At 46.7% G+C, this 26,525-nt stretch overlaps 1 protein-coding gene across 1 annotated transcript in view; it reads right to left on the minus strand.

The window, feature by feature from the left end:
- slc1a7a (solute carrier family 1 member 7a) overlaps nucleotides 1-26,525 on the minus strand; it is an 87,576-nt gene that overhangs the window by 6,102 nt on the left and 54,949 nt on the right. Inside the window, exons 3-10 of the mRNA XM_046320648.1 lie at nucleotides 19,733-19,948; nucleotides 16,297-16,339; nucleotides 15,371-15,605; nucleotides 14,722-14,821; nucleotides 14,275-14,508; nucleotides 5,325-5,519; nucleotides 515-649; nucleotides 103-202 (exon numbers count right to left, since the gene is read on the minus strand). Coding sequence (XP_046176604.1) covers nucleotides 103-202; nucleotides 515-649; nucleotides 5,325-5,519; nucleotides 14,275-14,508; nucleotides 14,722-14,821; nucleotides 15,371-15,605; nucleotides 16,297-16,339; nucleotides 19,733-19,948 — 1,258 coding nt within the window. The remainder of the gene's footprint in view (nucleotides 1-102; nucleotides 203-514; nucleotides 650-5,324; nucleotides 5,520-14,274; nucleotides 14,509-14,721; nucleotides 14,822-15,370; nucleotides 15,606-16,296; nucleotides 16,340-19,732; nucleotides 19,949-26,525) is intronic.

A 26,525-nucleotide genomic window follows, 5' to 3' on the forward strand; every position in this document is an offset into this window, starting at 1 on the left:
CAGACAGTCAGTTCACTGTACACAACGGAAATCTAACTTCCGTGAATGGAAAGTCGAGAGTGTCTGGCAGGCATTGTGATGCCAGGTTAGGGTATTTCTCACCTGCTCTCCTTCCTTGACGAAGTCTTTTCTACAGATGTGAGCCATGATCCCCGTGGCCAGGGCATCTCCCATCACGTTGACCATGGTCCTGAAACGGTCCCTGGAACACAAAATGGAGGTTCAGCTGCCTTGATGGTGTTGGGAGGCTCTGTGGGGAACTGGCACTGGAGCTGCAGTCCACACTTGTAGTCTTGTGAGACACAACACTATACAATTACAGTAGCAGGGTTTATGTGGCATATTGACATCACTTTGTTATATATTTGAAGATCACCTTGTTGTCATAATGTCTCAGTAAAACATTAATAAAAAATACAACATCCTTTGTTTTGAAAATCAACACCTGAACCTTTATTGCTATATGTAAAAGCATTGATAAAACTAAACCATGGAGAAGACAAACTATACTTACAACGCCCAATCTACAGCAATGATGAGAGTGATGTCATCAGTGGGCAGGCCCACCGAGGTTAACACGATCACCATGGTGACCAATCCGGCCTGCGGGATTCCAGCTGCACCAATACTGGCAGCCGTAGCTGTGATACTGGAAACGAAAGAGGATTTGTCGTCCGTCTTTCTCTCTGGACCCCTTCCGGGTTTTCATCCCCAGTTGTCGCCAATCAGTGCCTTGTCGATCTACGCAGCCTTTCACCTATCTTACAAGGCAGAACATCATGGCTCACAATGCTATTAGTGACCCTGACTGGATTATCAGATCTGTACTGTGTCCAGCACCTGCAAATTATGCCTCAGTACAACCCTCTAGTTGATTCTATTGTAGGCTATTGATCATTGCAGCATCCCAAACAGCACACTATTCCCTATTTAGTGCACTACTGGGCTCTGGTCAAAAGTAGCAAACTGCATATGGAATAGGGTGCCATTTGGGACACAACCCATGAGGGACAGAAAAAGAGGAAGAGATAGTGAAGGAAGACAGGAGGAGAGAGTGAAGAAAGACAGAAAGAGCGAGTGAGGAAAGATAGAAAGAGAGAGTGAAGAAAGACAGGAAGAGAGAGTGAAGAAAGACAGAAAGAGCGAGTGAAGAAAGACAGAAAGAAAGAATGAAGAAAGACAGGAAGAGAGCGTGAAGAAGGACAGGAAGAGAGAGTGAAGAAGGACAGGAAGAGAGAGTGAAGAGAGAGTGAAGAAAGACAAGGAAGAGAGAGTGAAGAGAGAGTGATGCCTTCTTCAGAAAGACAGGAAGAGTGAGAAGAAAGTCCTAGAAAGAGCTGAGTGGAAAGACTTCAGGAGGAAGAGAGTCAGGGAGAACGAAAGACAGGAAGACAGTTCTAAAGACAGGAAGAGAGTGAAGAAGGACAGGAAGAGAGAGTGAAAGAGAGTGAAGAAAGACAAGGAACTCTCCTCCTGCCGGTCGTCTCAAGAAGTGAGAGAGTGAAGAAAGAGAGGAAGAGAGAAGAAGAGAGAGTGAAGAAGAAAGAGAGGAAGAGAGAGTGAAGAAGGACAGGAAGAGAGAGTGAAGAGAGTGAAGAAGGACAGGAAGAGAGAGTGAAGAGAGAGTGAAGAAAGACAGGAAGAGAGAGTGAAGACAGAAAGAGCGAGTGAGGAAAGATAGAAAGAGAGAGTGAAGAAAGACAGGAAGAGAGAGTGAAGAAGGACAGGAAGAGAGAGTGAAGAAAGACAGGAAGAGAGAGTGAAGAGAGAGTAAAGAAAGACAGGAAGAGAGAGTGAAGGAAGACAGTGAGGCTCTGAAATCATTGGTTCCTTGTTGTGTGATGTAATGATCGAATTTGACCAATAACCCTTGACCTGTGATTCTGACATACAGTAGACAGCATACACTGCACCGTATGTTCCCCACACAAGGACACAGTACGTCCCCCCACAAGGACACTGTACATCCCCCCACAAGGACACAGTACGTCCCCCCACAAGGACACAGTACCTCCCCCCACACGGACACCGTACTTCCCCCCACAAGGACACAGTATGTCCCCCCACAAGGACACAGTATGTCCCCCCACAAGGACACAGTACCTCTTCCCACACGGACACCGTACGTCCCCCCACAAGGACACAGTATGTCCCCCCACAAGGACACAGTATGTTCCCCCACAAGGACACCGTACTTCCCCCAACAAGGACACAGTATGTCCCCCCCACAATGACACAGTACCTCCCCACACACGGACACCGTACTTCCCCCACAAGGACACAGTATGTCCCCCCACAAGGACACAGTACCTCCCCCCACACGGACACCGTACGTCCCCCCACACGGACACCGTATGTCCCCCCACATGGACACCGTATGTCCCCCCACAAGGACACAGTACCTCCCCCACAAGGACACAGTACCTCCCCCACAAGGACACAGTACGTCCCCCCACACGGACACCGTACGTCCCCCCACACGGACACCGTATGTCCTCCCACACGGACACCGTATGTCCCCCCACAAGGACACCGTACCTCCCCCCACAAGGTACACAGGCTGTTTGACATTTGACATGACATGGGCTGTTACGGTGACCATATTACCGTCACACTGGTGGTCATGAGTCATGACCGCAGTCAAATTCATGCATAATCGAACGGCACCCTGTTCCCTAAAGAGTGCACTACTTTTGACCAGAAAGCAATGATCAGAATGTTCACTCTAAAGGGAACAGAATGCCATTTGGAACACACTCTCTGACACTGTGTCTAGGGAGGGGACGTCACAGATGGACTATCGTTCCAAACAGCCAAACGCCACGGGAATAGAGCAGGACGCTACAGAAGAATATTAAAAGCCCTCCTGATAATTCTGTCGTGACAAGAGAGCTGAGTTATACAGGTCATGTGGGTGTTACTGCCAGGAGATTACTGCCTGCCTGGCCAAAGTCGGCTCGTGTCCCAAACGGTACCCTATTCTCCATAAAGTGCACTACTTTTGACCAAGGCCCTATGGGCCCTGTTCAAAAGTAGGGCACTCTATAGGAAATAGGGTGCCATTTGGAAAGCAGGAGTCTGTGACGAGTAGAGGAGGATAGGACTGCTTAATGTTATTACAGTTTAACATGTCATTAAATCAGGGGAGAGCAAGGCCATTTTACAGGCGGAGGAGTGTGTGTGTGTGTGTGTGTGTGTGTGTGTGTGTGTGTGTGTGTGTGTGTGTGTGTGTGTGTGTGTGTGTGTGTGTGTGTGTGTGTGTGTGTGTGTGTGTGTGTGTGTGTGTGTGTGTGTGTGTGTGTGTGTGTGTGTGTGTGTGTGTGTGACTGTCTCTGCTATGTAATAGCCACTGATTTAAGGATTTAGTTTACGGTGTAGATCACTGTGAGGTAAGCCGTAGTACAGTCACATGTCACAATTACGTTTATCTACGTGCTTGATTCAGTATAATCTCATAATATTCATTAATTCATCCTCAAAACTGTAACACTAGATTAATTTCTGTGCTTCCCAAACCGCAAAGCTACAGATGTGTTGGACCCTTGCGCTATTTTGGTCAAAATAATTCCACAGGGAATATACATAAACGGATGATTTAGCAATCAATAATCAATATGATAATCAATGTGTTTCAATGCAGGAAGTTCCATTTCAGTAATTAGAGCTTTCACTACAACCACTTCCAGGTTTCTGACCAGGAAGTCCCCCACTGGGCACAGACGTCAGTTCAAAGTCTAGAAGTAGAAGCACAAGCATTTCGCTACACTCGCATTTAACATCTGCTAACCATGTGTATGTGACAAATAAAATTTGATTTGATTTGATTTGATTTAGTTTTGATTTACAGTTGATTGAGTTGTCAACTAACATGAATTCAACGTGAAATCAACAAAACATTTCACCCTGTCATTGGATTAAGGTTAAAAGTCGATGGGGAAAAAAATGAAATACCTTACGGTGATGACTCTTTGCAAATCCAATCGGATTTCCACATTGATTCAACACACAGAGGGGTATAAAGCCCGTTGTTGCCCAGTGGGCAGGCTGTTTGTTGATGCCACGTGTTCTTCTTTCTACAGTGTTCAATAAGTCCGTTTGTAATTGGGGTGCCCCGTGCATCCCTTTTCATACTAAAGCAGGAGTTCAATCCAGTCGCGCTCGTAGCTAACGTAGCTTTTTAAAGGCAATGTTACCGCGTCAGTGGAGAGCGAATTCAAGTTAATGTTGCAGATGTCAGCTTTACTGTCCGGAGCAAACACAGTTTTGGATTGAATCCAGTTAATAAAACACCCCTTTTTCAAGTTGTTTACCTTCTAAGACTATGTAGGCTACAGACCTGTATTATAAAGGCTATAAAGGCTATATACCTATACTACCTTTATTTAACTAGGCAAGTCAGTTAAGAACAAATTCTTATTTTCAATGACGGCCTAGGAACAGTGGGTTAACTGCCTGTTCATGGGCAGAACAACAGCTTTGTGCCTTGTCAGGTAGGGGGGCTTTGAACTTGCAACCTTCCAGTTACTAGTCCAACGCTCTAACCACTAGGCTACCCTGCCGCTACCCTAGGCTACATAGGCTCCATACCTGTATTATAAAGGCTATGTAGGCTATATACCTGTATTATAAAGGCTATGTAGGCTATATACCTGTATTATAAAGGCTATGTAGGCTATATACCTGTATTATAAAGGCTATGTAGGCTATATACCTGTATTATAAAGGCTATGTAGGCTATATACCTGTATTATGAAGGCTATGTAGGCTACGTACCTGTAGTATAAAGGCTATGTAGGCTACATACCTGTAGTATAAAGGCTATGTAGGCTACATACCTGTATTATAAAGGCTTTGTAGGCTACATACCTGTATTATAAAGGCTATGTAGGCTACATACCTGTACTAAAAAGGCTATGTAGGCTACATACCTGTGCTAAAAATGCTATATAAGCTACATAACTTTAATATAAAGGCTATATAGGCTACATAACTTTAATATAAAGGCTATATAGGCTACATAACTTTAATATAAAGGCTATATAGGCTACATAACTTTAATATAAAGGCTATGTAGGGCTTTAATATAAAGGCTATATAGGCTACATAACTTTAATATAAAGGCTATATAGGCTACATAACTTTAATATAAAGGCTATATAGGCTACATAACTTTAATATAAAGGCTATATAGGCTACATAACTTTAATATAAAGGCTATATAGGCTACATACCTGTATTATAAAGGCTATGTAGGCTACATAACTTTAATATAAAGGCTATATAGGCTACATAACTTTAATATAAAGGCTATATAGGCGTTATACCTGATGGTTATGATCTGGCCGAAGTCTAGCTCGTAGTTGTTGACCTGGGCGATGAAGATGGCTGCCACGGCCTCGTAGAGCGCTGTCCCGTCCATGTTGATGGTGGCGCCCACAGGGAGCACGAAGCGGATGATGCGTCGGTCGATGTGGTTGTTCTCCAGGAGGCATTTGAAAGTGATGGGCAGCGTGGCCGAGCTGGGGAGTAAATGACTAGATTAAACACTCAACTCTATTATCTCAGTAAGTAGTCAACTTCAGAGCTGGATAAGGGTACAAACAGAGGACCACCTTGTGACGCAGATCACGTGAAAAGAAAATCAATCTCTATTCATGACTTTCCTTGAAGTTATAATTTCACACCTCAAAAGATGACATTCCCACCACAGGTAGTCTGTGTTTACTGACAGACTCAGGCAAGAAGAAGAACGAGAAAAAAAGTTTATAAAAAATCTTACAGCAAGGCGTTTGTCTAGTTGAAACTCAGTCTCCAAATTTGAATGAAATTTAGTCTGTGACACTTTGAAGGTAATGTAAACAATGTTTTCGGTGAGGATATCAATGCCTTCCCTCGAAGCTAGAATCCTTAGTTGCTACATCCATTTTCTGACTTTTAAATTAGTGATATATAATCATTGATTCTTGAAGAATATAATATAGAAATGCCTAATGAGCTTAGTTCAACTGTCATAGCCCATCAGAACCCAAAATACAAGCTTGTTTAGCTCCAATGTTTGTACGTAAATGTAAACAAGCACTGTATAGCCTCAAAAAAATGGTGAACACTATAATGTTGATGTCATGGATGGTCAGTCCTTGCATCCATTGTGCTGTCTGAGTTTGAGAGTGGTTATATTTCTCCAGCCCGTTGCTCAGCTTTTTATCGGTAACAGGGGTGGTGAGGTGCTTTGTTATATTTGAAATGAAGGATTCAAGCTTTAATGAGTAATAATGACAAGAGAGATGCAGTCAGTCGGAGGGCTTAGTGATTCAACGTCATATTTGTTTCATTTGAATTCAACCAAATTCAACTCTTATTTATTATTTCAATGACAACGATTCATACAACAACAGAGAGATTCATTGAAAGATACGTCATTGTCATTATATTCACAGCACTCCTGCTGTCAATGTTTCATCATGGCTAGTCGAGGAACTAAAAGACACAGAAACAGCACTTCTGTGGGAGGATCTGTAAACCACTTTGTGACAACTGCTGAAGTAAAAACGGCTTTATAAAATATATTTCACTGATTAAGGACATCCTGACTGTAGATACTCGATCATTCTCAATTATGTCCTAATACGCGCGACAGAAACCCAAGTCTACTCTGACACAGTCCCGTCTGGTGAAACTAAATCTGTCTGTGCAACAGCCGGGGAGCTGAGGAGCAGAGACTAATGAAGAGGTAATATCACTCCATTACTCCATGGACCCCTGAGTGGCGCAGCAGTTTAAGGCACTGCATCTCAGTGCTAGAGGCGTCACTACAGTCCCTGGTTCTGAATCCAGGCTGTATCCCTTCTGGCTGTGATTGGGAGTCCCAAAGGGTGGTACACAATTGGCCCAGCGTCGCCGGGGGTAGGTTGTCATTGTTAACAAGAATTTGTTCTTGTTCTATATATATATATATACACATATATACACACTATCAGAGCTGAGGAACTGAGGAGCAGAGACTAATGAAGAGGCAATATCACTTCATATGAGCCATTACACACTATCAGAGGGAGACATTGGGGATATGTCCCAATATGTGACCATCGACTAAAGATGGAAGAGGAAGGAGAGGTGGAAGAAGCAGAGGTGGAAGAGGAAGGAAAGGTGGTAGAGGTACAAGAGGTGGAAGAGGAACGAGAGGTGGAAGAGGAAGAAGAGGTGGAAGAAGCAGAGGTGGAAGAGGAAGGAGAGGTGGAAGAGGAAGGAAAGGTAGAAGAGGAACAAAAGGTGGAAGAGGAAGGAGAGGTGGAAGAGGAAGCAGAGGTGGAAGAGGAAGGAAAGGTGGAAGAGGAACAAGAGGTGGAAGAGGAACGAGAGGTGGAAGAGGAAGAAGAGGTGGAAGAAGCAGAGGTGGAAGAGGAACAAGAGGTGGAAGAGGAAGGAGAGATGGAAGAGGAAGCAGAGGTGGAAGAGGAAGGAAAGGTGGAAGAGGAAGGAAAGGTGGAAGAGGAACAAGAGGTGGAAGAGGAACGAGAGGTGGAAGAGGAAGAAGAGGTGGAAGAAGCAGAGGTGGAAGAGGAAGGAGAGGTGGAAGAGGAAGGAAAGGTAGAAGAGGAACAAAAGGTGGAAGAGGAAGGAGAGGTGGAAGAAGCAGAGATGGAAGGGGAAGGAAAGGTGGAAGAGGAACAAGAGGTGGAAGAGGAAGGAGAGGTGGAAGAAGCAGAGGTGGAAGAGGAACAAGAGGTGGAAGAGGAAGGAGAGATGGAAGAGGAAGGAGAGGTGGAAGAGGAAGGAAAGGTGGAAGAGGAACAAGAGCTGGAAGAGGAACAAGAGGTGGAAGCGGAAGAGAGGTAGAAGAGGAAGGAGAGTTGGAAGAAGCAGAGGTAGAAGGAGAGATGAAAGAGGAAGGAGCGGTGGGAGAAGTGGAAGAGGAATGAGAGGTGGAAGAGGAATGAGAGGTGGAAGAGGAAGGAGAGGTGGAAGAGGAATGAGATGTGGAAGAGGAATGAGAGGTGGAAGAGGAAGGAGAGGTGGAAGAGGAAGGAGATGTGGAAGAGGAATGAGAGGTGGAAGAGGAATGAGAGGTGGAAGAGGAAGGAGAGGTGGAAGAGGAAGGAGATGTGGAAGAGGAATGAGAGGTGGAAGAGGAAGGAGAGGCGGAGGAGAGGTGGAAGAGGAAGGAGAGGTGGAAGAGGAAGGAGAGGTGGAAGAGGAAGGAGAGGTGGAAGAAGCAGAGGTGGAAGAGGAAGGAGAGGCGGAGGAGAGGTGGAAGAGGAAGGAGAGGTGGAAGGAATGGAATGAGAGGTGGGAGAGGTGGAAGAGGTGGAAGAGGAAGGAGAGATGGAAGAGGAATGAGAAGTGGAAGAGAAAGGAGAGGTGGAAGAAGAGGAAGGAGAGATGGAAGAGGAATGAGAAGTGGAAGAGAAAGGAGAGGTGGAAGAAGAGGAAGGAGAGGTGGAAGAGGAACGAGAAGTGGGAGAGGAAGGAGAGGTGGAAGAGGTGGGAGAGGAATGAGAAGTGTAAGAGAAAGGAGAGATGGAAGAAGAGGAAGGAGAGGTGGAAGAGGAACGAGAAGTGGGAGAGGAAGGAGAGGTGGAAGAGGTGGGAGAGGAATGAGAAGTGGAAGAGAAAGGAGAGATGGAAGAAGAGGAAGGAGAGGTGGAAGAGGAACGAGAAGTGGGAGAGGAAGGAGAGGTGGAAGAGGTGGGAGAGGAATGAGAAGTGGAAGAGGAAGGAGAGGTGGAAGAAGAGGAAGGAGAGGTGGAAGAGGAACGAGAAGTGGGAGAGGAAGGAGAGGTGGAAGAGGTGGGAGAGGAATGAGAAGTGGAAGAGAAAGGAGAGATGGAAGAAGAGGAAGGAGAGGTGGAAGAAGAGGAAGGAGAGGTGGGAGAGGAATGAGAAGTGGAAGAGAAAGGAGAGATGGAAGAAGAGGAAGGAGAGGTGGAAGAGGAACGAGAAGTGGGAGAGGAAGGAGAGGTGGAAGAGGTGGGAGAGGAATGAGAAGTGGAAGAGAAAGGAGAGGTGGAAGAAGAGGAAGGAGAGGTGGAAGAGGAACGAGAAGTGGGAGAGGAAGGAGAGGTGGAAGAGGTGGGAGAGGAATGAGAAGTGGAAGAGGAAGGAGAGGTGGAAGAAGAAGGGAGGTGGAAGAGGAAGGAGAGGTGGAAGAGGAAGAGGAAGGAGAGTTGAAAGAGGAAGGAGAGGTGGAAGAAGAAGGAAAAGTGGAAGAGGAAGGAGAGGTGGAAGAGGAAAGAGAGGTGGAAGAGGAATGAGAAGTGGGAGAGGAAGGAGAGGTGAAATAGGAGGAAAGGTGAAAGAGGAAGGAGAGGTGGAAGAGGAAGGAGAAGTGAAAGAGGAAGGAGAGGTGGAAGAGGAAGGAGAAGTGAAAGAGGAAGGAGAGGTGGAAGAGGAAGGAGAAGTGAAAGAGGAAGGAGAGGTGAAAAAGGAAGGAGATGTGAAAGAGGAAGGAGAGGTGAAAGAGGAAGGAGAGGTGAAAGAGGAAGGAGAGGTGGAAGTCACATGAGCCGAATACACGTCTACTGTACACAAAAGGTGTACAGTAGACCTAACTGTGAAATGCTTACTTACTAGCCCTTAACCAATACTCCAGAATTTAAAAAAAAAAGTAAGTAAGAAAGTATTTGTCAAAAATATATCCAAAATAATAATAAACTAAAGTTTTAAAAAACATGGCCTGCTGGTCCCATTATACATGTGCTTTCTTTAGCCAAATCTTATATCATTGAAGGATAGACGATGTTGAACGATAGAGTCACAGGAGGTTGGTGGCACCTTAATTAGGGGAGAATGGGCTTGTGGAAATGGCTGGAGTGGAATAAGTAGAATGGTATCACGTACATGAAACACCTGGTTTCCATGCGGTTGATGCCATTCCATTTGCTCCGTTCTGGCCATTGTTTTGAGCCGTTCTCTGTTCAGCAGCCTCCTGTGGATAGAGCTGACAACAGCACATAGGCTATGTTCACGCACACGACCTGGCTAGTGAAAACATTCCTCTGTAACATGGCTACGCTACAGCAGGGGTTCACAAACCTTTTCACTCGGGCCCTCCTTCCACAATTGGGGAACATCCCGAGGCACAGATCTTGGGAAGGGTATTAAAAAAATCTGCAGCATTGAAGGTCCTCAAAAACACAGTGGCGTCCATCATTCTTAAATGGAATATGTTTGGAACCACCAAGACTCTTCCTAGCTGGCCACCCGGTCAAACTGAGCAATCGGTGTAAAGGGCCTTGGTCATGGAGGTGACCAAGAACCCGATGGTCACGCTGACAGAGATCTAGAGGTTCCTCTGTGGAGATGGGAGAATCTTCCAAAAGGTCAACCATCTCTGAAGCACTCCACCAATCAGGCCTTTATGGTAGAGTGGTCAGACGGAAGCCACTCCTCAGTAAAAGGCACATGACAGCCCACTTGGAGTTTACCAAAAGGCACCTAATGACTCTCTGACCATGAGAAACAAGATTCTCTGGTCTGATGAAACCAAGTTTGAACTGCCAAGCTTCGCGTCAGGAGGAAACCTGGCACCAATCCTACGGAGAAGCATGGTGGTGGCAGCATCATGCTGTAGGGATGATTTTCTGCGGCAGGGACAGGGAGACTAGTCAGGATCGAGGCGAAGATGAACGGATCAAAGTATAGAGTAATCCTTGCTGAAAACCTACTCCAGAGCACTCAGGACCTCAGACTGAGTTGAAGGTTCACCTTCCAACAGGACAACGACCCTAACCACACTGCCAAGACAATGCAGGAGTGTCTCCGGGACAAGTCTCTGAATGGCCTTGAGTGGCCCAGCAAGAGCCCGGACTTGAACCCGATCTAACACTTAAATTCAATAGACTTTATTGACATGGCAAGTTAAATTACTTATATTGTCAAAGTATAGATATAACATCTCTAGATAGACCTGAAAATAGCTGTGCAGCAATGCTCCCCATCCAACCTGACAGAGCTTGAGAGGCTCTGCAGAGAAGAATGGGAGAAACTCCCCAAATACAGGTGTGTCAAGCTTGTAGCGTCATAACCAAGAACACTTGAGGCTGTAATCGCTGCCAAAGGTGCTTCAGCGAAGTACTGAGTAAAGGGTCTGAATGCTTATGTAAATGTGATATTTCCATTATAATTTTTTTTAAATTTATAAATTAGCCACATTTTCTAAAAACCCATTTTTGCTTTGTCACTATGGGGTGTTGTATGTAGATTGATGGGGGGGCACAATGTAATCAATTTTCAATAAGGCTGTAACGTAACAAAATTTTGAAAAAATCAAGGGGCCTGAATACTTCCTGAAGACACTGTGTTTTACCTTAGCTAGGCCTACACTGTGTTTTACCTTAGCTAGGCCTACACTGTGTTTTACCATAGCTAGGCCTATACTGTGTTTTACCTTAGCTAGGCCTATACTGTGTTTTACCTTAGCTAGGCCTATACTGTGTTTTACCTTAGCTAGGCCTATACTGTGTTTTACCTTAGCTAGGCCTATACTGTGTTTTACCTTAGCCAGGCCTATACTGTGTTTTACCTTAGCTAGGCCTACACTGTGTTTTACCTTAGCTAGGCCTATACTGTGTTTTACCTTAGCTAGGCCTATACTGTGTTTTACCTTAGCTAGGCCTATACTGTGTTTTACCTTAGCTAGGCCTATACTGTGTTTTACCTTAGCCAGGCCTATACTGTGTTTTACCTTAGCTAGGCCTATACTGTGTTTTACCTTAGCTAGGCCTATACTGTGTTTTACCTTAGCTAGGCCTATACTGTGTTTTACCTTAGCCAGGCCTATACTGTGTTTTACCTTAGCTAGGCCTACACTGTGTTTTACCTTAGCTAGGCCTATACTGTGTTTTACCTTAGCTAGGCCTATACTGTGTTTTACCTTAGCTAGGCCTATACTGTGTTTTACCTTAGCTAGGCCTATACTGTGTTTTACCTTAGCTAGGCCTATACTGTGTTTTACCTTAGCTAGGCCTATTTGTGTTTTACCTTAGCTAGGCCTATACTGTGTTTTACCTTAGCTAGGCCTATACTGTGTTTTACCTTAGCCAGGCCTATACTGTGTTTTACCTTAGCTAGGCCTACACTGTGTTTTACCTTAGCTAGGCCTATACTGTGTTTTACCTTAGCTAGGCCTATACTGTGTTTTACCTTAGCTAGGCCTATACTGTGTTTTACCTTAGCTAGGCCTATACTGTGTTTTACCTTAGCCAGGCCTATACTGTGTTTTACCTTAGCTAGGCCTACACTGTGTTTTACCTTAGCTAGGCCTATACTGTGTTTTACCTTAGCCAGGCCTATACTGTGTTTTACCTTAGCTAGGCCTACACTGTGTTTTACCTTAGCTAGGCCTATACTGTGTTTTACCTTAGCTAGGCCTATACTGTGTTTTACCTTAGCTAGGCCTATACTGTGTTTTACCTTAGCTAGGCCTATACTGTGTTTTACCTTAGCTAGGCCTATACTGTGTTTTACCTTAGCTAGGCCTATACTGTGTTTTACCTTAGCTAGGCCTATACTGTGTTTTACCTTAGCTAGGCCTATACTGTGTTTTACCTTAGCTAGGCCTATACTGTGTTTTACCTTAGCTAGGCCTATACTGTGTTTTACCTTAGCTAGGCCTACACTGTGTTTTACCTTAGCTAGGCCTACACTGTGTTTTACCTTAGCTAGGCCTACACTGTGTTTTACCTTAGCTAGGCCTACACTGTGTTTTACCTTAGCTAGGCCTACACTGTGTTTTACCTTAGCTAGGCCTACACTGTGTTTTACCTTAGCTAGGCCTACACTGTGTTTTACCTTAGCTAGGCCTACACTGTGTTTTACCTTAGCTAGGCCTATACTGTGTTTTACCTTAGCTAGGCCTACACTGTGTTTTACCTTAGCTAGGCCTACACTGTGTTTTACCTTAGCTAGGCCTATACTGTGTTTTACCTTAGCTAGGCCTACACTGTGTTTTACCTTAGCTAGGCCTATACTGTGTTTTACCTTAGCCAGGCCTACACTGTGTTTTACCTTAGCCAGGCCTATACTGTGTTTTACCTTAGCCAGGCCTATACTGTGTTTTACCTTAGCTAGGCCTACACTGTGTTTTACCTTAGCTAGGCCTATACTGTGTTTTACCTTAGCTAGGCCTATACTGTGTTTTACCTTAGCTAGGCCTACACTGTGTTTTACCTTAGCTAGGCCTATTTGTTTTTCCTTCTATCCGATATTTGCGAGATGCTCTTAATACACAACTGAACCATAATGAGTAAGGAACAATGAAAATAGCTTAAATAAACCCTATTTAATTCAGGAAAAATGTTTGTCACAGAAAATAGATGATTTGCACTATGGATCAGCTAAGATGGTCATTACCACTAAATAAATGATTTGGGACATTTTAGATGTGTCACAGAATGTTTGAACCCATCAAGGTGAGCCATAGTTTAAAAAAAAAGAAGGTTGGAACCACTGGGCTAGACAATGGGTTAGGGTTGTGGTTGGGGTTAGGGTTAGGGTTAAGGTTAGTGTTAAGGTTAGAGTTGAGGCTAGAGTTAGGGTTAAGGTAGGGTTAGGGTTAAGGTTAGTGTTAAGGTTAGAGTTGAGGCTAGAGTTAGGGTTAAGGTAGGGTTAGGGTTAAGGTTAGTGTTAAGGTTAGAGTTGAGGCTAGAGTTAGGGTTAAGGTAGGGTTAGAGTTGATACTAGGGTTAGGGTTAAGGTAGGGTTAAGGTAGGGTTAGGATTAGGGTTAAGGTAGGGTTAGGGTTAGGGTTAAGGTAGGGTTAGAGAAACCCCACCTCTTTGAGGATAGGGTTAGATTTAGATGCACTATTGTAAAGGGTTACTGGGTTAAGTGAATATTTGGGTTAAGAGCATCTGATGGTAAATAAAGGGTTAGGGTTAAGGTAGGGTTAGAGTTGATAATAGGGTTAGGGTTAAGGTAGGGTTAAGGTAGGGTTAGGGTTAGGGTTAAGGTAGGGTTAGAGTTGAGGATAGGGTTAGGGTTAAGGTAGGGTTAGAGTTGAGGATAGGGTTAGGGTTAAGGTAGGGTTAGAGTTGAGGATAGGGTTAGGGTTAAGGTAGGGTTAGAGTTGAGGATAGGGTTAGGGTTAGGGTAGGGTTAGGGTTAGAGTTAGGGTTAGAGTTGAGGATAGGGTTAGGGTTAAGGTAGGGTTAGAGTTGAGGATAGGGTTAGGGTTAAGGTAGGGTTAGGGTTAGGGTTAGAGTTAGGGTTAGAGTTGAGGATAGGGTTAGGGTTAAGGTAGGGTTTAGAGTTAGATGTAGGGTTGCTGTTGTTTACCTGGAGGAGGTTGCCAAGGAGATGAGCAGGGCCTGCAGGATGCCCCTGATGTAGACGATGGGGCTCTTCTTGGTGATGAAGAAGTACATGGCCGGGAGGATGAAGAGACCATGGAGGATCAGGCCCATCACCACAGTGATGGCATAGAAACCCAGCTTCTTCCCCATGGCTGACGGGTCATCCATCTCTAGGATCTTACCGGCCACCAGGAACACGATGCCGAACGGGAAGTACCTGCAGTGGACCAGGAAGGTAGCGTTTTATTGTTTTGGTTCTGGTCATGGGAGACAGGTTAGTACTTGGACTGGCCCAGGTGAAATATAATATTAGAATATAATAATTTTGTTGATACTCCCGCACATATGACTATCTCAGCATGTTGTCTAATACGATGTTATTGAGAGGACATGTCTTTGGGTTGCTCTTCCCGTAAGCTACAACTCTTACCAGATCACTATGGCGACAATCTTCAGCACAGCCTCGTTTAAACTCTGACAGAAGTTGACCAGGGCGCTGCCATTAGGCCCCATTCTACCCAGCATGATACCTAGACAACAACAACAACAACACATTGTGTTAGACTGAGACACCATGGGCCAGATTGATTTGCTAAAGGTTTGTGATCAACATTGAGGAGAGAAAAAAAAGAGGCTAAATTAAAAGTGAACTGTCACTCAGGCTGTGGCTGGAGGAACGCTGGTTATACTGTCAACCTGAATGACACTACGAGATAGTGGGCCTTTTTGTGTGTGTGTGTGTGTGTCCCTGTGTGTGTGTCCGTGTGTGTGTGTCCCTGTGTGTGTGTCCGTGTGTGTGTGTCCCTGTGTGTGTGTCCGTGTGTGTGTCCCTGTGTGTGTGTCCCTGTGTGTGTGTCCTGTGTGTGTGTCCCTGTGTGCGTGTCCCTGTGTGTGTGTCCGTGTGTGTGTCCCTGTGTGTGTCCGTGTGTGTGTGTCCCTGTGTGTGTGTCCCTGTGTGTGTGTCCGTGTGTGTGTCCGTGTGTATGTCCATGTGTTCGTGGAACTGTCACTCACCCATAATGACACCACACGGTGTCTGGGGGGGGTTAGGGTTCGAGGTCAGTGGTGACGTCACTCACCCATTGTGGCGGAGAAGATGACGATCCCCAGGACGTTCATGCCGTCGCTGGTCCCGGGCAGCGTGCGCATCTGGACGTCTGGCGGGGGCGTCAGGTCCAGGGAGAAGTTCTGGACGTCTGTTCCGTTGTCGTCCTGGACACCGTAGATATAGACCCTCCGGGTGGTGCTCTCCATCAGGGGAGCTGTCACCGTGGGCGGAGGGGTCTTCATGATGGGGATACTCCTGGTGCGGTACTACACAGACCAGAGACATACACTATATACTGAGTGGACAAAACATTAAGAACACCTGCTCTTTCCGTGACATAGACTGACCAGGTGAATCCAGGTGAAATCTATGATCCCTTATTGATGTCACTTGTTAAATCCACTTCAAATCAGTGTAGATGAAGGGGAGGAAACAGGTTCAATAAGGATTTTTAAGCCTTGAGACGATTGAGACATGGATTGTGTATGTGTGCCATTCAGAGGGTGAACGGGCAAGACCAGAGATGCCTTAGAACAGGGTATGGTAGTAGGTACCAGGCGCACCGCTTTGTGTGAAGAACTGCAATGCTGCTGAGCTGTATGTCATGGAAAGAGCAGGTGTTCATAATGTTTTGTATATTCGGTGTATGTACAGTATATACATTAATATCACTCTAATATGTCACGTATAGATATACAAGCTATGCATGGTGATGGTGCAGGTGTGAAACAGAGAGTTGGAATTTGTTAAAGAATCTGAATTGAATTCATTCCTGTCACTAACTGTTAGCCAAGTGTTTGGTGAATTGGTTTGTCAAACATCCACAGACTTAGATTAAAATGATCTCATTATCTCATTCATATCCTTCTAATAAACATGTTGTGCTTCACCACTCCTTCGTAAACTCTTCAGAAACGGAAACATTTCCATTTTACATGATAATGTCCTACTGCTCACCTGTTGGAAAGTTGCCTGGACCAAGTTGGCTGGAAACATGTTGCTGGAAGGGAAGAATATAGGAAAGTGTAAATAAACTCGAGAGCCGGCTGACAGGTTTCAGAAATGAACTAAAAAAAGCATGATTCACAGTTACTGTATCAGACTAGACAATGTCTCTCTGATTACACCTCAGGCAATGGACAGGGTCTCATACAGGTTCTGTGCAGCCAGCCACCCAAATACTAATTTTATCTCATCAGAGCCAATGTTGTGCTCTCTTGCCATTCTAGGGCCTCATTGGTTAAGCCACTCTAGCCACGCTAGGCTCTCATTGGCCAGGACTGTCTGACATATGGTACTCAGTCGCTCTGGAAGATGAGAGGAGAAGAGTAAGGGAGGGAGGAACAAGCGGGTGCCCACGTAAAGTCACCGCTTCCTGGGCGACAGGTGGGGAAGAAAAGCTAGCCAATCGTATCGGCCCAGCAGTCCCACGCCACGAGTCTTAACCGATAGTTCTAATAGGAATCTTAGTTGCTGTTTTAAAAGGGTCTTATCTGCTAGTTCCAACAGGAATCTTAGTTGCTGTTTTAAAAGGGTCTTATCTGCTTGGGATCAGAACTAAACCCTGACCTCAATGTCACTAATTAAACCTAATTACATCACACACACACACACACACACACACACACACACACACACACACACACACACACACACACACACACACACACACACACACACACACACACACACACACACACACACACACACACACACACACACACACACACACACACATCAAGTGGCAGGATAGGTGAGGGAAGGAAGTCTCTAAAAGAGTCTTAGGGTTCATCCTGACAGACGTGATCCCTCAGTCTGGCCTCATGTACCATATTACCCTGTCTAGGTAGATAACAGACAGACAGACAGACAGACAGACAGACAGACAGACAGACAGACAGACAGACAGACAGACAGACAGACAGACAGACAGACAGACAGACAGACAGACAGACAGACAGACAGACAGACAGGCAGGCAGGCAGGCAGACAGACAGACAGACAGACAGACAGACAGACAGACAGACAGACAGACAGACAGACAGACAGACAGACAGACAGACAGACAGACAGACAGACAGACAGACAGGATCCCTCAGTCTGGCCTCATGTACCATATTACCCTGTCTAGGTAGATAACAGACAGACAGACAGACAGACAGACAGACAGACAGACAGACAGACAGACAGACAGACAGACAGACAGACAGACAGACAGACAGACAGACAGACAGACAGACAGACAGACAGACAGACAGGATCCCTCAGTCTGGCCTTATGTACCATATTACCCTGTCTAGGTAGATAACAGACAGACAGACAGACAGACAGACAGACAGACAGACAGACAGACAGACAGACAGACAGACAGACAGACAGACAGACAGACAGACAGACAGACAGACAGACAGACAGACAGACAGACAGACAGACAGACAGACAGACAGACAGGATCCCTCAGTCTGGCCTCATATCAAATCAAATCAAATCAAATGTATTTATACAGCCCTTCGTACATCAGCTGTACAGAAACCCAGCCTAAAACCCCAAACAGCAAGCAATGCAGGTGTAGAAGCACGGTGGCTAGGAAAAACTCACTAGAAAGGCCAAAACCTGGAGCGGTTTTGTCCCTCCACCCCTCCATCCCCATCCCCTCCACCCCTCCACCCTCATCCACCCACCCCTCCACCCTCATCCACCCACCCCTCCACCCCTCCATCCCCATCCCCTCCACCCCTCCACCCCTCCACCCCCAACCCCTACACCCCTTCATCCCCATCCCCTCCACCTCTCCACCCCCATCCCCTCCACCCCTCCATCCCCATCCCCTCCACCCCTCCATCCCCATCCCCTCCACCCCTCCATTCCCATCCCCTCCACCCCTCCATCCCCATCCCCATCCCCTCCACCCCCCATCCCTCCGTCCCTCCACCCCTCCATCCCCATCCCCCTGTCCCTCCATCCCCATCCCATCCCATCCACCCCTCCACCCCTCCATCCCCACCCCTCCACCCCTCAACCCTTCCATCCCTCCATCCCTCCACCCCTCCATTCCCATCCCCTCCATCCCTCCACCCCTCCATCCCCATCCCATCCACCCCTCCACCCCTCCATCCCCATCCCCTCCACCCCTCCATCCCCATCCCCTCCACCCCTCCATCCACATCCCCTCCACCCCTCCACCCCTCCATCCCCCATCCCCTCCACCCCTCCACCCCTCCATCCCCCATCCCCTCCACCCTTCCATCCCTCCGTCCCTCCACCCCTCCATCCCCATCCCCTCCGTCCCTCCACCCCTCCATTCCCATCCCCTCCACCACTCCACCCCTCCATCCCCATCCCCTCCACCCCTCCATTCCCATCCCCTCCACCCCTCCATCCCCATCCCCATCCCCTCCACCCCTCCACCCCTCCATCCCCCATCCCTCCGTCCCTCCACCCCTCCATCCCCATCCCCTCCGTCCCTCCACCCCTCCATCCCCATCCCATCCACCCCTCCACCCCTCCATCCCCACCCCTCCACCCCTCAACCCTTCCATCCCTCCGTCCCTCCACCCCTCCATTCCCATCCCCTCCATCCCTCCACCCCTCCATCCCCATCCCATCCACCCCTCCACCCCTCCATCCCCATCCCCTCCACCCCTCCATCCACATCCCCTCCACCCCTCCACCCCTCCATCCCCCATCCCCCATCCCCTCCACCCCTCCACCCCTCCATCCCCCATCCCCTCCACCCTTCCATCCCTCCGTCCCTCCAGCATTAGGGTATATTGAGGGCCATGGTTATTTGCTACATAGACAACATCCCAAATGACACCCTATTCCCTTTATAGTGCACTACTCTTGACCAGTTGCACTATAGAGTGCAATTTGGAAAGCACAATGGTTATTATGAGGGTTGTTGTTGTTAAGAGATGAGGTGAAGCTAAGAGCAGGAAGCCCCGTTAGCTTCCTGTTATAATCTCACATGCATGCAGGCACACACACACACACACACAGTCTTGTCCCCCAAAAATATTTTTCTAAAGCCTGCCTCAAACACAAAGGTGTCTTGATGGGAGTCTTATGAATCAGCAGTAGCCAGGTTAATGTGTAAGGCACTTGTAAACAAAATGTTGCTTTCATTTTAAAAAATTGCTCTGTAAAATGACTTGATTAATTGAGCAGCAAAAGCCATTCAAAGGTCAACAGTCGTGGAGTACAGAGGCTTGATGAAAAGGTGATAAAGTCATATTCCTGTTTGAATATGTACTGAGGAAACAAATGTTGTGTTTATTGTAAACGTGAATAAGAAAAACCCTTGAACCTTCAATGTAGGCTGACATTAAAACAATCAAATTACATTGGACACAACAACAAAGGTCAAAGGTAAATTTAATGATCTGTCTCTTACCGAATCAGATCAAGCAGGGCATCAGCGGAGCTCATGATTGGCTTGCCGCTGTCCTCGTTGTCCTCCTTCTGGGCGGCGCCACCTGGGTGGATGATGGTAACCATGAGGATGCCCACCACCACCGCCACGAAGGTGGTCCACAGGTAGTAGGAGACGGTCATGATGCCCAGGCGGCTGGAACACTTGGCGTCCAGGGCTGCCAGCCCCGACATCAAACTAGAGAGAAGAACAGAACGGTTAGGAGGAAGGAGCCAGACTGGTAATCCCAAAGAGAATAAGAGAAACAATAAGAAACAATAAGAATAACAATCATAATAAAACCGTAGACAGCGAGCCGAAAGAGACAGAGAAGGGTGGAAATAGAATGGGTCAGGAAAGAGAGAGAGATGGGTGGAAACAGAATGGGTCAGGAAAGAGAGAGAGATGGGTGGAAACAGAATGGGTCAGGAAAGAGAGAGAGATGGGTGGAAACAGAATGGGTCAGGAAAGTGAGAGAGATGGGTGGAAACAGAATGGGTCAGGAAAGAGAGAGAGATGGGTGGAAACAGAATGGGTCAGGAAAGTGAGAGAGATGGGTGGAAACAAAATGGGTCAGGAAAGAGAGAGAGATGGGTGGAAACAGAATGGGTCAGGAAAGAGAGAGAGATGGGTGGAAACAGAATGGGTCAGGAAAGAGAGAGAGATGGGTGGAAACAGAATGGGTCAGGAAAGAGAGAGAGATGGGTGGAAACAGAATGGGTCAGGAAAGAGAGAGAGATGGGTGGAAACAGAATGGGTCAGGAAAGAGAGAGAGATGCACAACAGCATGTGAAATTTATTGTCAATCAGTGTTGCTTCCTAAGTGGACAGTTTGATTTCACAGAAGTGTGATTGACTTGGAGTTACATTGTGTTGTTTAAGTGTTCCCTTTATTTTTTGAGCAGTGTATTAGAACCACTCTCATTGGCTGGTTGAAACATCATCATGAATCATCATAAATCCTCATGAATCATCCTAAACCATCATGAATCATCATAAATCATCATGAATTGTCATGAATCACCATGAATCATCACGAATCATCATAAACCATCAGGAATCATCATGAATCCAACATAATTTTGCTCAACCAGCAGCCAGTTTCTCCATCTTTGATCAAATGACAACAACCAGGGTTTCTCAGGGAGCTTCTGCCACAATACGTCAAACAGCAACAATCATTACAAAACATGATGTCAGAGGTCATTGAAAGAAAATGGCAGATTCTTGAAGTCAGTCTGTCAGTATCCTCAAGCAACCTGTTACTAAACCAGAGAGATAGAGAAAGACAGGAGCCTTTTATATAAGGAAAGGCCACAGATGTTTCTGAGCTGTGCGTGACTGTCTCCAGATATTTCCCATCAGAGCAGCCGGGTGGACAGTTAGAGCAGAGCAGTGGTGAATTAAACATGGCTTCCTCCCTTCCTCCCTTCCTCCTCTCCTCTCTCCTCCTCTCCTCCTCTCCTCTCTCCCCCTCTCTCTCTCCTCCTCTACTCCCCTTTCCTCTCCTCTCTCCCCCTCTCCTCTCCTCCTCTCCTCTCTCATCCTCTACTCCCCTCCTCTGCTTCCCTTTCCTCTCCTCCCCTCCTCCTCTCCTCTCATCCCCTCTCCTCTCCTCCCCTCCTTCTCTCCTCCTCCTCCTCTCTCCCCTCATCCCCCTCTACTCCCCTCCTCTGCTTCCCTCTTCCTCTCCCCCTCCTCCTCCTATCCTCTCATCTTTGTCCTCTCCTCCTCTCATCTTCCTCCTCCTCCCCTCCTCCTCTCATCCTCTCCTAACCTCCTCTCCTGTCCTCCCATCCTCTCTCCCTTCTCCTACTTTGTCCTCCTCCTCTCATCTTCCCTCCTCCTCCCCTCCTCCTCTCATCCTCTCCACCTCCCTCTGCTCCTACTTTGTCCTCTCCTCCTCTCATCTCCCTCCTCCTCCTCTCCTGTCCTCCTATCCTCTCCTCTCCCCTTCTCTGCTACTTTGTCCTCTCCTCCTCTCAGCTTCTCCTCCCTCCTCCTCTCTTCTCTGCTACTTTGTCCTCTCTCCTCCTCTCCTGTCCCCTCCTCCTCTCATCCTCCTCTCCTTCTCTGCTATCCTCTTTTCTCCCCCTCCTTTGCTCCCTCCCTCCCCCCTCTCCTCCTCTCCTCTCCTCCTCTCCTCTCCTCTCCTCTTCTCCTCCTCCCCTCCTCATCTACTCCTTCTCTCCTTCTCTCCTCTCCTTCTGTCCTTTCACACATAACATTAATCTGCCTCCAAAACAACCAGAGAAAAAGGGTTGCTGTTAAATCATGTCAAGAAAGGTCAGACTAAGTTCAGGAAAACAACAGACTATTTAGATATTCCCCATCAGAGCAGCCGGGTGGACAGTTAGCACTGGTGAATTAAACATTGCTTCCTCCCTTCCTCCTCTCCTCTCTCCTCCTCTCCTCTCTCCTCCTCTCCTCTCTCCTCCTCTCCTCCCCTTTCCTCTCCTCCCCTCCTCTCCTCTCTCCTCCTCTCCTCTCTCCTCCTCTACTCCCCTTTCCTCTTCTCCCCTCCTCCTTTCATCTCCTCTCTCCTCCTCTCGTCCCCTCCTCTTCTCCTCTCCTCTCCTCCTCTACTCCCCTCCTCCTCTCCTCTCTCCTCCTCTACTCCCCTCCTCCCCTTCCTCTCCTCCTTTCCTCTCCTTCTCTCATCCTCTCCTCTCCTCCTCTCCTGTCCTCCTATCCTCTCCCCTTCTCTGCTACTTTGTCCTCTCCTCCTCTCATCTTCCCTCCTCTACTCCACTCCTCTGCTCCTACTCTCCTCTCCTCCTCTCCTGTCCTCCTATCCTCTCCCCTTCTCTGCTACTTTGTCCTCTCCTCCTCTCATCTTCCCTCCTCTACTCCACTCCTCTGCTCCTACTCTCCTCTCCTCCTTTCCTCTCCTCTTCTCCTCTTCCCCTTCTCATCTACTCCCCTCCTCTGCTCCTCCTCTCCTTCTCTCCTCTCCTCCTCTCCCTGTCCTTTCACACATAACATTAATCTGCCCCCAAAACAACCAGAGAAAAAGGGTTGCTGTTAAATCATGTCAAGAAAGGTCAGACTAAGTTCAGGAAAACAACTGAGACTATTTAGATAGGATTTTAGGTTTATCGCAGTAAGACGGTCATTCAGATTTCATTTGATTCATGTAGCCTTCCCCAGTCTATCGCAGTAAGACGGTCATTCAGATTTAATTTGATTTGAGTCTTCATAAAACGGTCATTCAGATTTCATTTGATTCATGTAGCCTTCCCCAGTCTATCGCAGTAAGACGCTCATTCAGATTTCATTTGATTCATGTAGCCTTCCCCAGTCTATCGCAGTAAGATGGTCATTCAGATTTAATTTGATTCATGTAGCCTTCCCCAGTCTATCGCAGTAAGATGGTCATTCAGATTTAATTTGATTCATGTCACCTTCCCCAGTCTATCGCAGTAAAACGGTCATTCAGATTTTATTTGATTCATGTATCCTTCAAATCAAATCAAATTGAACTGATCCTCTCCTTCTCTCCTCTCCTCCACATGGTTAGCAGATGTTAATGCGAGTGTAGTCAAATGCTTGTGCTTCTAGTTCCTGCAGTGCAGTAATATCTAACAAGTAATCTAACAACTCCCAACAACTACCTAATACACACAAATCTAAAAGGGATGAATGAGAATATGTACATATAAATATATGGATGAGCGATGGCCGAGCGGCATAGGCAAGGTGCAACTAGATGGTATAAAATACAGTATATACATATGAGATGAGTAATGTAAGATATGTAAATATTATTAAAGTGGCATTAATTAAAGTGTCACTGTTTGGGCACAGGAACAATGGAGGCCATCATGAAGCGTGTGGGAACAGCAGACTGAGATAGGGCGCAATTGAATATGTTGTAACGGTTTTGACTTGAGGTTATTATTTATAGGGGTGCCAGGTAGGTTGTGCCTACCAGAGAAAACATTAGTTTCTCCTTTTAGTTTGGGTGGGAATGAGTCCCATCTGGTCCGTCAAGTCTACACCAATACAAAGGACGTATGTAAAAGTCAGGATGGAAATAAACTTTTCATAAACCCTTAAAACATTGAAAAGAACTTCAAAAACAATTATATTCTGTTGCGTGGGTTGTATTAGCAACAACAATGATTACACACATATATAATAATATCACAATGAGTTCTGGTTCCTCCAGAAATGTCCTGTACCTCGGGCCTAAAAAGAGTCCTGCCCGGTAAAGGAGTTCAGTGAACTCAAGTGACTTTTGTCACGCAATGTTTGTCCGTTCGTTCCGTGTAGCGTAAACCCAGTATTAAACATACAATCAATATAACAATTACTTTACCACAGAACCTTAAAGCGGATCAACTCTTAATTAAGTCCTCAACTACCACTAACTACACAAATCACAGTATACATCACATCCAAACAAATGAAATACCGTATACAAAAAGGTGGTAGTCAGTCGGTCAGTCAGACAATCCAATCCGCCAGTAGATCTCCAGCGGAGAAAGGCCACGAAGAACGGAGAGGTGTAGTCCAGGGACGCAAAGAGTGGATCCGATCCTGGGTAAACTCTCTTAGGCTACAAAACACACGTTTAACGGCAACAAAACAAACGGAATAGAGAAGCTTCGGAACTGAGGGTTGAACACATCCTCATGCACGTCTCCATCACAAAACCCCACTTTCGTGCAGCTGATGCTGGCTATTTAATTGGGAATTAAAGGGAAAGCGCCCTATTGGAAGGAGCTGCACTGAGACGGTTCAGAAAAATTCAGGGCCGTCACACACCCCCCTCCCCTGGAAAAAGCCGACCATTGCCCTGGAAGGCACATCTTGGTCGGGGAAACCGAGAAAGGTCTCCTCATCACTTTCCTCTACAAAAAGATTCATTACTTTTTGGAGCTCACGCTCCTCAGCTGAGGGGTCACAGGCCTTAAGGTGCGAGACTTCTGGGTTTGGGAATCCGAGAAAAGTATCCTCACTATCCTCTTCAAAGATATCCAGGACCTTGCGGCGCTCAATCGCCTCCATTTCCTCAGCCGAGGGGTAACAGGCCTTAAGGCGTGAGACATGGACGATGCGCATATCTTCACCTGTGTCCTCTTTCACCACTCGGTAGTTCAAAGGGCCCATCTGCTCCACAATCCTATATGGTCCTTGCCATTTAGGAGCGAGCTTGGCCGAGAAGAATTGTTCAGCTTTCGAGTAAGGATGAGAGCGAAGCCACACCCGATCACGAAGCTGGAACTGCATGTCTCGTCTGTTCTTATCATAATTTCTCTTCTGCTTGAGTCGAGCCTGGATCATGTTCTTTGAGACAAGAGCTCTCAAGTCATGGAGATGGCCTACCTGGTCATAGCAAGCAGCGTCTGGAGTAAGCTGCTGGGGCTGTAGCACCATATCCAAGGGTCCTCGGAGAGGACGACTTAGGTTCAGCTCTGCAGGTGTGACTCCAGTGGACTCTTGCACAGCAGAATTCAGGGCAAATCGAAACTTGTGAAGGTGCTTGTCCCAGTGTTTGTGCTGCGTCCCTACATAGGAAGCAATCATTGTCTTCAAGGTTCGATTTACTCTCTCAGTGAGATTGGTCTGTGGGTGATAGGCCGTGGTCAACTTCTGTCTCAGGTTCCATCTTTGGCAGGTCTCCTCAAAGAGATCAGAGACAAATTGGGAACCTCGATCAGACAGGATGTAATCAGGCACTCCCCAGCGAGTCAGGATCTCTTTCGTAAGGATGTTAGAGACGGTCCTTGCTGTGGCCTGACGCAGGGAAAAGAGTTCCACCCACTTTGAATAGTAATCAACAAAAACAAGTATGTACACATTCTGATTGGAGCTTCTAGGAAATGGACCCATCAAATCCACTCCTAACATTTCCCAAGGTCGGGTAACCACCGTTTGCTGCAACTTGCCAGCAGGCTTTCTACCTTCTGGTTTGTACATTTGACAAACCTGACAATTTCGGATGTGTGACTTCACATCCATGCTCAGATGTGGCCAGTAGAGTAACGCTTGCAACCGCTTGTAGGTTTTGAACCTGCCCAAATGACCAGCTAATGGGTCTTCATGGAAATGTTGAAGCAGTTGTAGGCGTAGAGTGTCCGGTATGTACATTTGGTAGAGTGTTCTGTGAGGTAGTTGTACAACTCGGTAGACTTTGTCTTCCATGATGGTCAGCTTTGTGGTAGGATTGACCATCTTTTCTCCATCTTCCAGGATAGTCTGGTACAAAGCCTGTACTTCTGGATCATCCTGTTGGGCTTTCCATATGGCCTCATCAGAGATGGGAAAGTCCGTTTTGGGCGAGTCTCGACTGCTTGACAGGACAGTAGCACATGTAAAATGAGGGCCACCATTATCACAAGCAGGAGCTCTCGACAAGGCATCTGGAACAGTGTTGTATTTTCCTTTCCTGTATTCCACTGCAAAGGTGAACTCTTGCAACCGTAGAGCCCATCTTATGAGTCTGGTGCTTGGTTTGTTGGTCTTGAACACCCACACAAGGGAGGAATGGTCAGTGACCACAGTGAAGTGTCTACCTCCAAGTAGTACCTCCACTTTTCCAAAGCCCAGACAACTGCAAGGCACTCTTGCTCGGTTGTGTAGTTCCGTTCTGCTCCATTCAATGTCCGACTGGCGAACGCTAGCACTTCTTCAGTGCCAAGTCCAGTCTGTTGGACTAGGACAGCACCAAGTCCAACATCACTTGCATCAGTGTAAACAACAAAAGGGCAATTAAAGTTGGGATGACCTAAAATGGGAGGTGTGACGAGATGTCGTTTCAGGGTTTCAA

The sequence above is a fragment of the Oncorhynchus gorbuscha genome, linkage group LG22 (assembly GCF_021184085.1).
Source record: "Oncorhynchus gorbuscha isolate QuinsamMale2020 ecotype Even-year linkage group LG22, OgorEven_v1.0, whole genome shotgun sequence".
Taxonomy (NCBI): Eukaryota; Metazoa; Chordata; class Actinopteri; order Salmoniformes; family Salmonidae; genus Oncorhynchus; species Oncorhynchus gorbuscha.